Below are 14,954 nucleotides of genomic sequence, written 5' to 3'. Positions count from 1 at the left end.
AGATCTTCACCAGGTGGTTGGTGTTACAAGTCCTCTTGCATCTGAGATAATTCGCCGCCTCTATCTTCATATTATTTCTCTGAAAATTATACTTCATACAAACTCACATTCTGGTGCTAACTGGATCATACTTAATGGTGTGATATATAGGAGGTCAGATGAAAAGATCAGCTGGTCCGTTCTGGCTGCCAACTCTGTGAACTTTTGAACAGTCCTTATTCAGCAAGCAAAATAGGCAGTGTTATCTGCAGAGAAAAAACCCAGTACACTTTGTGAACTGGACCGACTTCAAGTTGATCGATCCTGTGTGTAACCGGTATTCAAAAGTCTCATTCTGAGAGTGGGAATAGGGAATTCATTTTGATGAGCAGGGAGAGACAACTTGCTTGTGCTCTACCACCCTGCTGACTTGGATCGTATGACAGAACTTGCAGTACACTGTCTGAATAGTTTATAGCCATGTTGCAAACAAAATCAGTTAGACATCTTTGACTGGCAGGTCTACATAACCGGTAGGTCTACATTATGAAAAAGCAAAACAGCTAGAACAGGTATAAAAAGGAATGGAAACTGATTTAATTTTTCACAAACTAATGTTTATTCATGACTGAGAGACTATCTAGGTACCATTAATATTATCTGGAGAGTACATATGCATTAGTAAAGAGTCTTTGTAGATAATAGTTTGAAATAAAACCATATAAATAGAGCAAAAACGCAATACGTGTGGATTCCAGTGATTCCCTTAAAGAAACTTAAAACATGAGTAACATGCACTATGAATCTCAACTCCCTTCAAAATCTGTTCAGAAAGGTATAAAGATTTGCAAATCCAGGATTTTTACTGGTGTTTGAATAGCCCGGTTGGCCCTAACCCAATTATCTGATGCTATCAGCAGATCAGGAAATGGAAGTAAACAGTAAGGGGACAAATCAAATATTGCTTAATGTGTTTTCCTCTAATTTCAAGTCTTTTATCCCCTTTAAGTTAGCTCATAGCGCCTATTCCTGTAAGACTTAAATTTTCCCTTTTCTTTCCAAAATTCCCTTCATGTCTGTTAATTTCCTAAGAAACCATAGCTGCCTTATTTAAAGAGAACAGTTCAATAACAACTTTCAGAAGGCAGAGGGAGAACAGTGAGGCAGCACAAGCCTTGAGCTAGGGCACAGACCCTGGCTCTCCAGGAGCCGAGTTTCATCCTTGACTAAGCAAATCCCTTCCACTCTCTGCACGTCACCTTGCCTCCTTTGCCTGTGCACCTTTAGTTGCTAAGCTTTGTGGGACAGTGTCCTCTCCGTGTGTTTGCATAGCACTTAGAATAATGGTAACCTTGTCTCAGCCGAGACCTTTCAGAGCTGCTACAATGCAAATATTCCATTTTCTGTCTTTCAATATGTTCACAAAATCTACGGTGTTTTATCAAGCCCTGACAGAACGTGTGGCTTGTCTCAGGAGAGGTTTTCCTGTGTTCAGCAACTTGTAGCGCCAGGACTTTAATTTGAGTTAGCTACACCAATTGTTTAAAATAGCTCATTTCTTTATACTGTGTGTTTGATTCATTCCTTTCTCCCCTTCCAACACTTAAAATCAATTAAATATTTATGTCTGGAATTTGCATCAACATCTATCTTGAGTTAACATTGTTTTAAACTAAATCAGACTGATTTTCTTATTTTCATTTGTGTCAATGTCTCCAAAGAGGGCTGGTTGGTATTTTATCTTGCTCTTGCCTTCTTTATATAACAGGAGTATTAATTTCTTATGATCTGGGAAGAAACCAGCTTAGCAGAAGTATTTGTGTAGATGAGAAACCTTGCTTTGCTGACTCTTTGGAATCTGTCGTCTTATGCAGAATGATAATTTTTATTATAACGTTAGGCAGTATGTAATATGTTAGGGCATGTGATGTGTGTATGTGTGTGTGTGCATTTACTTTGTGATACAGTGAGATATTGAGTCAAGCTGGTGCAGAAAAAATGCTCAAATATATTTTACTGATTGACCAATTCTTCAGTGTAAATATCACCTATAGGCCCAGGCTTCTTGAAGAGTGAATTCTTTTTCTTAATGTTATTGACTGACAACGTCTTCAAAATACAGCCATCAAGCAAAGTTGCCTACATGGAATGCACAGCAATCGAGTTGTCTTGGAATATATAGTTACCTTTATAATGGATACTCCCACATCCCAGAGCGTTTCGGTGTTAATTCTGTGTTCTTTGCTGCTGACTCTGCACACGCTGGGACTATTGGGTCAAGCAGCTCTTTCGGGATGTGCACGCTCCAGGATGAGGGAAGTCAATCTTACAATATTGCAATGTAAAGCTGCTTTGCAGAATATTAGTTTCATAGCCACAAGCTAGAGCATCATTATATTACTTTTCCATCTTATGTTAGGTGTAAGTTCCCCTGGAGGAGTGTTTGTGAGTCTCTTTTCTTCCTGACCTTTAGTTTAGAGGAACACATCAACCATCTAAGGCAAAATCTGCCTTTGTGTCTAGTGCAAGTATAGAACCTGCTGAACTTCCATATTCATTCATGAGCACCTCCTTCTGGAAATGTGGCAGATCCTGAAAAAAACCAAATTCTGGGGAAATAATTTTTTTAAAATATCACAAGGTTTACTCTAAAGCCCATTTAGCTAAATCTGCTGCTGCTGTCCACCACACTGACAATTGCTAGTAAAATTGCCTGGCAAATGCTAGTAATCCTGAATACGAGTCTATGTGAACTGAACACATACTCTATAGTTTGGGCAATATTGCTTTAAGCCCTCTAAATTGCTAGGCATTGTAGATTGCCTGAATATAAAGCCGCAAAGCACTTGATGCTTCTGCCTGGGAATACTGTCTTCAGATTTCAGTTCATCTTCTTCTAAAGATCTAAAAAATAATAACCTGAGATGGAAAATGGAAATATGAAAATAAAAATAATTTTTTTGAGAGGAAGTATTTGAAAGTATTTATTCCAGGATTGCACTTGATATTGAATATCCAAGACAGATTTAGTTTTGCTCACTCCATTTACTCAACTGGAAGATGGAATGATGCAGACGAGTCCTGTCCTTGCAGTCTCAGGTAAGTTTATACATGTTTCTAGTTCCAAAGGTCTGCAGAATGGACAACCCTATGTCTGATGTGAATGTGTGTTGTTAGCCATCAAAAAAAAAAACAAAACAAAACTATAAAGAGCTGCAGATCTTTGATACAAAACACAATGCCACAAAAATTATCTAGTGCAACAGGAAGAGCACAAAAGAGAGCAATGTTGTCTTTTGTCATATTCCAGTGACTAATCTAGCAACTGTGAGAGGCACAAGAGAAGGTCTACTCTGGAAAGCAGAAGAAATGTTTATTTGTTGTTTTAAGTGTGTCAGTCCGCACTGGGTACTAAGAGTTGGAGAGGATGTTTGGAAAGGGAGGTGGGGTATTCCAGTTTTCTGAGATATGTTGTCAGGATCATAGATTTATTTTTTCCATGGTGGCTATAGCCTGGTGCTCTGACTATGCGTCTCTCAGCCTGTTTCTGTGTAAGGCATGCTACTCTTAGGCAAATACATTCATTTCAAGAATACCATGATGCAGAAATGTCAGAAGAAATTATTTCTTCTTGTCCAATAGATAGTCTGAAAGGCAAAGCCAGTTTATATGACTCTCAAAGGTCTGTACACAAGAAGGTAACCCAGTCTGCAAGAAATCTTTTATTTATTCAGGATTGTTTGTTATATTTTAAAGTTTGCCTCCCACTGTCTTCTGACAAGTACGGAATCAGCACTGGTTGAAAAAGCTTCTAGGAAACAATATATTTGGTATAGTGGTTTGATGACTAATCAGCATTCTGTCTCGCTCCGCCACAGCCAGTCTAAAGAAGTGATTTATTTGTGTGTTTGAAGATGAAATGCAAATCTTCAGTAATTGCATTCAAACAGCTGTGTAGTATAAACTTATGAAACCACTCCATTGTACTGTCAGCTAAAATTGACCATCCCATAGATTTATCAGCAGAACACAAAGTAATTATCACATCTAGTATTTGGGAACATGAGGAGAAGGGCATTTGAAAAGCCCTCGCAGGAGATTAGAAAAAAGATGCATGTTTGACCCAGCACTGATAGTGATTTTACCATTAAATTCACTGATAGCAGAATCAGAACAGAATTACGTATTATGAATGTGACCTATTACCTCTTATAGAGGTGCTTAGATATCACAATGATAAAAAGTATAAAGGTAGTCAGAAAAAGGATTTCAAATGCTTGGATAAATATTTATAATTTTGCTATCTGTGGTTTATGTGCTCATGTTCTATTTTGATCTCTGCAGTCAGGAGCAAAATAGAGTATGACATTTGTGGAGAAAATAGAAGATGTGTTTCACAGAGCTACCTGTTCAGCTGCAGCACTAATTTTCCTACAGCAAAAAAAAAAGTTCAAATGTTTTTTTAAAAAAAATTAAAAACGCATATTAAAAAAAAAAAGTCCATCCAGTATCTCTCTGGAAGGTGAATAACTGCAAGAGGGAAGAAGTTCAGTACAGAAAATTGGTGCCTGAGTTCTGTCGTCACTGCCAGTTGTGCATGTTCTATAGAAACAGGTTAATGGAACCTAAAAATCTCATTTAAATGTACTTCAATTGCAGTACAAACTGACTGAATCCTTTTCTGCTTTGAACCTTAACTTTTTAGAATAGGTCTAAAATCAGGAAAGACGTGCTGAAGGTTAAGCATGAAAGAGCTTTTGTGACTCAAGTTAAAAATTTGCCTAAATGTTTAATTTAATGTGCAAAATAAAATCAGGGATTCTTTCCACAGCCAATGTAATTGGTAAAGGTAAATTGCTAAAGAAAAAAAATTCAATTGCTGTTGGATAGATGAATGTCTAAAGGTACCACAGTATTTGCAGACACGTCAGATTATGTGAAAGCTGAGTATCTATGAGAAGGAAGTCAATTTGCTTTGCAGTGTTTGCTTCCCTGACTGCTTGCATTGCTACGTAACACCACTGCTGTGGAGAACACACGTACGTCACGGATCTTGTGGGAGACTACCTTTTCCCATTGAGCCCCCAAAGAACTGTGGTTTTTTAAAGTTTGTAAGATCATGATTGCTTTATTAAAAAAAAAAAAAACAAACAAAACAAAACGACTCTCTACCTAGGCAATTTGCTACATCCCTTTAAAATACTAAGTTATAACAGCATCATTTATATGGTGACATAGGAATGACCATTCAAATTATGAAACTCCCTCAGTTTTTTGCAGATGGGTCTTCTCAACTTACCTTAGCTCCTAATATCACCCTAGAAGGTCCAAGAATTCTCTGCAGTAGAAGGATCCTGCTGTCAGATCTTAAAGGATCTCAAGGTATAGTATCGTACAGTGTTAATGACAAAATAGTGTAATTATGTGTTTTTCTTTATCAGTTGCATTTTCAGGCCTTGGCTTTACCACCTTCTACTTAGCTGGAAAGTTACACTGCTTCACGGAAAATGGCCGGGGGAAGAGCTGGCGGCTTTGTGCAGCAATTCTCCCACTCTACTGTGCCATGATGATTGCCCTGTCACGTATGTGTGATTACAAACATCACTGGCAAGGTGAGCCATGGAGATACCTTTTTTCTACTTTTTTTTAATTAGCCTTGTATTTCTTTGATTTTTTTTTTTTTCATTAAATCACATGAGTTAAAACACGATAGTATGCTATAGATTTTCCTTGCACCTGGATTGATGCTGAGGGTTTCAATGTCCGAAAATACTGCAGGGGCCCTTTATCATGCTATATTTTTATGTAGACAATGTACATCATCATATTGATATACAAATCTACATCAGTGGGTTTTTTACACCATCATTTTTTACAAATGTACATCAGTGCCATAGGTGTCTTGGATGGATCCAGCTGTAGGCTGGATCTGGCCCATCAGAGCAGCTCTGTCGTGTGGCCCAGTCCTTGCCTACTGCTTTTCCAGGTACCTGCTAGGTACCTGTTGGGTATGTGAGTGATTGCTAATATGTGGTTGCATGTGCATTAGACTAGACTGAAGCATCTGTGTGTAGCGAGTCGTTGCAAAGATGCACTCAGTCATTTGTCCACATTCTGGTCATTTGACGTACACGATGTAATACACTGTTTTTCATTCAAATCAAAGTATATTGGGCATGAGGTGGGTTCATGGCTCCTCCTTGAGAAGTATAGAAACGTTGCACGCCAAGCTACATAGCATAGGTTGTAACAGATTCTGCCCACACTGAAAACCTTGCTGCAAAGTTTGATGTTTTCTGTTCTTTTAGTTTTTTTGGCCAAGGTTGTAATTGCCCCCAAGGTGACAATTCCACACTTTCCCAAGTCAAGTCCTACTTAAGGAAGAGAAATATTTCATCTTCTTGTTACATTCTATTAAAAATGATTTTCCATAGTTTTGGGTTGCAGATATGTCGGGGTTGCTATTTTGTTATACTGACTAGATGTTAGCGTGATGGATTCAGTATGGTACCATACATGTGGTACCAATGAATATTCATTAAATTGTAACTGCAAATAAGTGCTGAATGTATTCAATATGATGAGTAGGTCATTGAAGCAGCACGCAGTGTCTTTCCTGATCGTAAAGTACATCCACAAAGCTAAGGAAACATGCCACACAATCTTAAATCTTACCTTTGTGAGGGAATGACAGTTATTGACAGAATGGGAGATGGCTCTTAAGACTCATAACAGCAGCATTTGATATGTGGGTGAGTTGTATAAAATGTCTGCTCTTGGATGAACCTGCATCCTTAAGTGTCTACATATAATGAACAACAGGGAATATTCTTAAGTGAAGCATCAACAGTCTGAAGGTGCTTAATCCTAATCTCTTTTTCATTTATTTCTTATTGTTTCTAGTGGAAACTTTGGATCTTCATATTATGTGAGCATTCTCATGTAAATGAGGCATTGTTATAATACAAGGTACCTAGAGCAGATACCTTTCAGGAGGTTTCTTAGTGAGGTTGAGTTAACTAGCACTGACCTTCATAGCTTCAGGGCTATGCCACAGCATCCTCTCTTCCCTCACGGTAGGCACTTCTGGAGTGCAACACCAGTCAGACCGGCTGCATCTGTCACAGGAAGACTGTTGTCTCAGAGTCCTTTAAAATTCAGGTGTGAGATGTAACTGCTGTAGAAGGCTATGCTATTTATTAATTACACACTTGTATTACTAAGTTACAATTCTATGACTTCATTCTATTAAGTTAGAATTATATCATGCCTTACCCTCCCACGCTGAGTCTTTCGGACAGGGACCTGGTGGACAGTCTGGTAGGTTGTCCACATGGCTTCCCTCCAGTGTCCACAGGTTGACTTACTACTGTCTGTCAGCATGTACACTTTCACTGTCAGAAAATTGTACCATCTATTATTTCTTTTACTATTTCTTGACCCTCTTTTTCACTGCCTTTGTACCTGTCTTTCTTCACTCACATCTCGTACTAAGTAAACCAGCCTGTAATTACTTTTTCCCTATTTGTCCCCATACTCCTATCAGAAATACCAGACTTGGTATTTCTGATACTGTTATGTAGGTTGTCTTGGCTTTGTGTGGTAGTGCTGGTACAGTACTGCTGGCCTTGCAAATTATACTCCCCTCAAGGTCCTGAGTGTTCCTTTCAATTATCTGGTTCATACTGGTTACATATTGTTTAACTATTTTCTAAGACTGTGATGGGCTGACCCTGGCTGGATGCCAGGTGCCCACCAAAGCCACTCTGTCACTCCCCCTCCTCAGCTGGACAGGGGTGAGAAAATATAATGAAAGGCTCGTGGGTCGAGATAAGGACAGGGAGAGATCACTCACCAATTACCATCATGGGCAAAACAGACTCAGCTTGGGGAAATTAATTTAATTTATTACCAGTCAAATTAGAGCAGGGTAATGAGAAATAAAACCAAATCTTAAAAGGACCTTTCCCCCACCCCTCCCTTCTTCCTGGGCTCAACTGTAGTCCCGAGTTTCTCTCCCTCCTCCCCCCAGCAGCACAGGGGGACAGGGAATGGGGGTTTGGGTCAGTTCATCACATGTTGTTTCTGCCGTTCCTTCCTCCTCAGGGGGAGGACTCCTCACACTCTTCCCCTGCTCCAGCGTGGGGTCCCTCCCACGGGAGACAGTCCTCCACGAACTTCTCCAACATTGAGTCCTTCCCATGGGCTACAGTTCTTCACGAACTGCTCCAGCATGGGTCCCTTCCACGGGGTGCAGTCCTTCAGGAGCAGACTGCTCCAGCCTGGGTCCCCTGCGGGGTCACAAGCCCTGCCAGCAAACCTGCTCCAGCCTGGGCTCCTCTCTCCACGGGGCCACAGGTCCTGCCAGGAGCCTGCTCCAGCGTGGGCTTCCCACGGGGTCACAGCCTTCTTCGGGCATCCCCCTGCTCTGGTGTGGGGTCCTCCATGGGCTGCAGGTGGATATCTGCTCCACCGTGGACCTCCATGGGCTGCAGGGGGACAGCCTGCCTCACCATGGTCTTCCCCACGGGCTGCAGGGGAATCTCTGCTCCGGTGCCTGGAGCACCTCCTCCCCCTCCTTCTTCACTGACCTTGGTGTCTGCAGAGCTGTTCTTCTCACATATTCTCACTCCTCTCTCCGGCTGCCGTTGTGTAGTTTTTTTCCCCCTTCTTAAATCTGTTATCCCAGAGGCACTACCACCATCGCTGATGGGCTCGGCCTTGGCCAGCAGCGGGTCTGTCTTGGAGCCGGCTGGCATTGGCTCTGTCAGACATAGGGGAAGCTTCTGGCAACTTCTCACAGAAACCACCCCTGTAGCCCCCTGGCTACCAAAACCTTTCCACACAAACCCAGTATAAAGATATATCATTCTGTTGGTTCCCCTACATAGTTTCAATTAAGTACAGCTTATCTCTGTCCCGCCGAGCACTTTCTTATCTCATAGAGCAGTCAGCATACCAGAGCAAGACTCATCCATGCTTTTTCTTGCTCTGTTTTTTGTATTTGTGCAGCATCCTGTTCTCTCATAGCTGCTTAATCACCAGCCATTAGCCTTGACATGTTCTTTAAGGAGTTCCCTGGTTTCATGGAGATGCCTTGTCTTGTTACAGGGCTCATTACTCTTCTTTGCTCACCGACACTTGGAGTCGGAGAGAGCCTCCAGCACAAAGCTGCTGAACGTGAGGTGCATGCCTCGCCAGGCTGGCAGGTGGGACAGACGGCAGTTACGAATCTCATGCTCAATGTGTGACACTTGGCTGGTTTGAACTTTCCATTAAAGAGAGAGAGAAGAGTGTGAATGAATGTGAATGGGAGCGTACAGGTTTACTCTCAAGTTTTGAACGCATGTGTACAGTGAGTACTATCTCGTGCCAAGAGTAAGAATTATTTATGTACTGAAACATGTGCTATAAGGCAGATTGTTATGGTGTATTTTATATATGAGAGAAGAAAACTACACCCAAGGGGTTGTGACTGTGTCCATTACAGCTGCTCATATTTTTGTCTTTGAAGTTTAAGGAGGTGGAGCTGAAGACTCAGCTCTTCCCAAGCTAAGAACAATGCTGGCAGACATTATCCTGCAGGTGACATATGCTTTTGTCTGTGTCCTGGTTTCAGCTGGGATAGAGTTACTTTTCTTCTTAGTAGCTGGTACAGGGCTGTGTTTTGGATTTAGTGCGAGAATAATGTTGATAACACTCTGAGGTTTTAGTTGTTGCTAAGTAGCGCTTATCCTAAGCCAAGGACTTTTCAGCTTCCCATGCTCTGCCAGCAAGCAGGGGTGCAAGGAGCTGGGAGGGAGCACGGCCGGGGCAGCTGACCTGAACTAGCCAAAGGGGTATTCCATACCATGGAACGTCATGCCCAGTATATAAACTGGGGGCAGTTGGCCGGGAGGGGCGGATCGCTGCTTGGGCATCGGTCAGCGGGTGGTGAGCAACTGCATTGTGCATCACTTGTCTTTGCTTGGGTTTTATTTCTCTCTCTTTTTTTGTTATATTCCTTTTCATTACAATTATTATTATAATAATATTTTTATTATTATTTTAGTATTATATTTTATTTTACTTTCGTTATTAAACTGCTGTTATCTCAACCCACGAGTTTTACTGTTTTTCCCGATCCTCCTCCCCATCCCACTGGGAGCAGGGAGGGGTGAGCAGCTGCGTGGTGCTTGGTTGCTGGCTGGGGTTAAACCATGACAGTGGTTAAAATTACTTACTCTGTCTTTGTGATAGAGTCTTAACTAAGCTGTGGGGAATGAACAAGGACCATCAATATGATGTCCAAGACTTAGCATACTGTAGGTGAAAGATAGAGTGGCGTATCCTTACATTAAAAAGCCATTGAGTGGGCTCAGAACATTAATATTATGAGTACTTTATGAGCTCTCTTCAGTTTGGCTGGAGAATGTAGTATTCAAGATCTTAGTGTTGGTACTGGTGAATATTAGGATATTTTATTATGAATCCTGAATGTATTGACTGCTTTTAAGTCCCTAGATCTCTGTATAGGCTTCTAACTCTGAAAATGTTAATTTAATCATTAAATAAGTGGAAATTTTGTATGAGAAAAAGTAAAGATAAATACTGAGACTGAAAGAATATTCTTTTACCTTTATGGGCAAAGAAAAAAAAAAGGAAGCTGTGGCTACCATGAGCTCAAAAAACACAGAATTGTTGTCTTCAAATACAGAAATCAAAATAGCTGCCTGTGTGTTTGCTCATTACCCCCAGTCAAGGTCAGTAAGCTAGAAATCTTTGGCATAAATCATGTAGTGAATTTGTATTACTGTGGTGCCCAAACTGAGGCCCGGAGTTGCATAATTAGCGTCTAACTGTTTTGAAAGAAATTGCCTAGGCAAGTTTTCAGCAAGTCTTGAAATACCGGGGAACTTATAGAGGACTGGCAGAAATCTGGTGTTTATCCATAATTAAAACTAGTAATCATAGGCTTGACCTCATTGTTAAGCAAAATAAAAAAGCAGCTGGAACAGTATTCAATCAACCACAGTTAAAGGAGGGTAACCTGAGAATTGCAACCAACGCAGGTTTATAGAAAATGAGTCTTGTCATGATAACTAGATTTTTTACAGGTTGATTGATGCTGTAATAGTATACCCTAGTGAAAATTCTTGCCCTTGGTACCTTTTGTACCATGACAGTTTGATAGGGACAGTCTGAGTGGTACAAAATCCAGTATGGGTAGGAGAAGCTTCTGTCTGTTTGCAAATACTGTGTATACACAATCACCTTTTAAAAATCTCACTTGAGTCTCTATTACATTTGTTTGTGATAGGTTTGTTACATCCTTCTGCATGTAAGAAGAGAACATAGGCTTAGAAGGGATCTCCTAGGTCATTCAGTCTAGTCCTCTTCCTCAACAGACAACTGTGACTTATAATCACATTTCTTAAATTTACCCATCTCAATATTAAATTTTTCAGGTTTTCTTGCCCTAGCTATTCCTGTTAAAAGGCTCTTCAGAATCTCACTCCTCCGATGATTACAAGCCATTTATTACCCACTAAAAATTAAACTACATGCCCTTTGTTCTAATATCTACTAGACTGACAAACTACGGCATTTAATCTGTGTTTAAGTGTTTTAGACAAAAATAATTTGTATTGATTTACCCTTCTTTGTCATTAAACTCAATGATTCACTATTTTTATTACACTGTGGTTTCTTTGTAACTGAAAGTAAAAGATGGAAACAAAGGTATACACAGATGATATGGTGCTTAGTAAGTCTTGTTAAAATAAAATATGGTATCAAGTCATATTCTAGCCAGTGCCTTTTGCCTCACTTTCATTATTGTTTGTGTTCAAATCTGAGGCTTTTAAAGTCAGTGTGTATTTTCAGTGAAATTTTGCTCTGGTTGCTTGAAAATGAAACACAAGATCGGGCGAGCATATTAGTAAGAGGCAGGGAGAACCTGACAACAGAACGAATCCTCTTACCCGTCAGGTGCTATGCTGTTCCCACAGAAAATTTAAAATTGCCCGTGTGTGAGAGCTGCAAATACAATGGCCTTATTTTATCTTATTTTATTTTCTGGTAGGAGTATGGGATAGTAAAGAGCATCAAGGAAAGATATTCAAAAGGTGTTAAATCAGTTAATAGGCATGCTTAGTCTTTGACCTTTCAGGTGCTTTTAGAAAGAATTCACCCAGCTTGAAATTGTTTTTGACAGCTGTCTTTCTCAGGGGCCTTTCAGGAGCTGCAAGTGAAATGAATTGTTCTAGTTACAGTGGCCCACTTCCTGAAGGAAGATAATTTTCCATCTTATATCCTACCTGCTCCCTGTCTGCATTGGAGAATGCCTTCCACAATACAAAACAGTCAAGAGTAGATCTGGCGCTTTAGCTGCCGTCTTTCCTGGGGGTACTTGGGCAGAGACAAGGAGCAGACTGTAGTCAGTGCAATCGTTTGAGGTGCACCTACCAGCAGGAATGCTCTGGGTGCTGTAAACAGCAAAGTTCAGCTGTATTGTTCATAAATAGAAAACCTGGTGGTGGTCATTGTAAATCATGGCAAACTGGAAGAAGATACATGGGTTGCCTACCCACAAATGTTGGTCAACGGTGAGCTGGAACATCATGAATGTTTAATGCCCCATGGAGGCCGTTCTATTCCCCTTGTTCATCTCCTGAAACATAGCCAACCATCTATATTTTGGGTATTCAAAATGTTGGAGATGTCCCCAACAAAATACTGATTTTATGTGTCCTACGTGATTGTGGTATTCGGCTCCAAATTCTTTATGAAAATTTGAAGTTCACATTTTCTGGGTTAAACACTTCCAGATCAACCAATTGTCTTTTATTTACAGTTGTCACTACTGGCTGACCTTTCCATAGTAACATGCTTCTGGTTTTGTTGCTTTTCTTATCTAGATGCTTTCGTTGGAGGGATCATTGGCCTCATTTTTGCTTATATTTGCTACAGACAACACTACCCTCCCTTGGGTAATACAGCTTGTCATAAATCTTACGTCAGCCTGCTAGATCAGAACTCTGTGAAGAAAGAAGAGAGACCTACAGCAGATAACGCTACTGGCCTGCCTCTAGAGGGAATAACTGAAGGTCCCGTATGACTTTAAGAAATGTGCAGAATGAACTTTTAGCCTTCTCACGTTTCCTCCAAACTGGTCTCTTAACACGGTGTTTCTTACTGTAAAGAAGTTTTTTCTTTTGTTTCTTTCCTTTTTATAAAGAGAAATTAAATATTTTATTTTTAATGCCATAATATCATCATACTTTTAAAGTTAAATTTTCAATTCATATTGGCTTGCTGAATTATCTGTTTTCAGTCTACTGCAAACAGATAGACTACTTGAGGGAAAGGGAAAGAACGTTAATAAAAACAATCCCATGTGAAGAATGGTTAAGAGAGTAATTTTAAGAAGATGTGGTTGAGGATATAGTAGATCTGGAAACAGATTTTCTGAAGTACTGAGTATCTCCTAGAAAGTTCTGGTCGTCTTCAGCACTCATTGATTTTGATGGGTGGTGAGTACACACAGCACTTTTCATCAGATGTTCAGCACCTGTTGTGGCCAGCCATTTCTTTGTATAATTTGATAAGTTAGGGCATCATCCTTACGTTTATCTTGTTGCCTTGTAACATTAAAAAAATCTCCACATGCTGGTAGAACTTCATATTAATTGTCAAGTTTTGACAAGGTCATTCTGAGCTACTAATGATCAAGCAGCCGAAAGGTATGAATGGTTAAGTGGTTGTAAGAGCCAAGCCTCGTGCATTAGTAGTTCCACAGGATGATTCTGACATTCAAGAAATGCCACACTGTTAAAATTGTCAGCTTACAATAACATATATGTTCATAGGATGGATTAGAAACTTGGTATTACATCATTAGCAATTTTTTGAGAGCTCTTACAGTAATTACCATCAAAACAAAATGAAAGGAAAGAACACCCATGACATTCAACAAGCTGAAGTCTTTAAAACAAATTTTTAAAAATCCTAAAACGGTGAGGATAAAGAAACACAATGTTTTCTGTGAACCTCGGTGTGCCATGTTCATTCTTGTGTAGTGACTCACTGCAGCATTGGCGATCTAAAGAAATGCAAAGATTTTCATTTGTGACTTTGGATGCACAACCATGACTGCTTGTGGTGGTCTCCAGCACTGTAACATATCCAGAGGAATGCTGGAGACAGTTTTCCACTAGACCCATTCCACATTTTCAGCTCATCATGTTCTTGAGCATGGTGTTTGCGAAGTTCAGCTTGGTACCTGAATTGAAACTCACCTGAATGAAAACACTGTTGGTATGGAGAAGATTACTAAGTGTATGACTTTAGTTAATTTATTATTGGTAGGATCCTGTTTTGTTATGTATGCACTATGCAGTATACATCACATTCCTGTGAAATGATGTACCTTTGGATGGCAGAATGTCAGATTCCAGAATTTTTTTTCTTAGATGTCCTGTGAAAATACAGGCAAATGTTCCAGACCACATTTTGGCAGCTGAACATTTCTTAGCTGGAGCTGCTGGTTAAAGCGATCAAGATAGCGTTGATCAACGACCATTATTACGGTGCTTTAGACTGGAGGAGACTGCTGCCATAATTATAATTTATGTGTTCCTGTTGGAATAGGTATTGGCCTTGTAGGCATTTTGTGATTCAAACAGCTCAATGTCTTTATGTAAGGCTTGTCATTTACTTTTCTCAAAGGTAAGCTTTGTAGATTTTTTGAGAAGAGCTCCTTCCTGATTGGCAACACCTGAATTTTGATAGAAAGCAAGTAAATTAGAATCCCTTTAAAAATCAATGTAATAACTGTGTACAAGAGGATGCAACCTTACTATGTATAAGCTTATATGATATTTGGAAATAACTATAAATAAGAAATGACATTAAGGAACAGAATGTAATAGGCATGAACCCAGGAGGGTTCTGTACAAATTAGGCCTGACCTACTTGTAAAACTGATACCAGTT

General features: G+C 40.0%; 1 protein-coding gene across 1 annotated transcript in view; it reads left to right on the top strand.

The window, feature by feature from the left end:
• PLPP4 (phospholipid phosphatase 4) overlaps positions 1 to 13,143 on the top strand; it is a 66,102-nt gene extending 52,959 nt beyond the window's left edge. Inside the window, exons 6-7 of the mRNA XM_050899182.1 lie at positions 5,421 to 5,591; positions 12,879 to 13,143. Coding sequence (XP_050755139.1) covers positions 5,421 to 5,591; positions 12,879 to 13,078 — 371 coding nt within the window. The 3' untranslated portion in view covers positions 13,079 to 13,143. The remainder of the gene's footprint in view (positions 1 to 5,420; positions 5,592 to 12,878) is intronic.
• The last annotated feature ends 1,811 nt before the right edge of the window (positions 13,144 to 14,954 follow it).

Source organism: Gymnogyps californianus, chromosome 6, assembly GCF_018139145.2.
Source record: "Gymnogyps californianus isolate 813 chromosome 6, ASM1813914v2, whole genome shotgun sequence".
Taxonomy (NCBI): domain Eukaryota; kingdom Metazoa; phylum Chordata; class Aves; order Accipitriformes; family Cathartidae; genus Gymnogyps; species Gymnogyps californianus.
The sequence above is the reverse complement of the archived record's forward strand: the minus strand, read 5'-3'. Positions and strand labels throughout refer to the sequence as shown.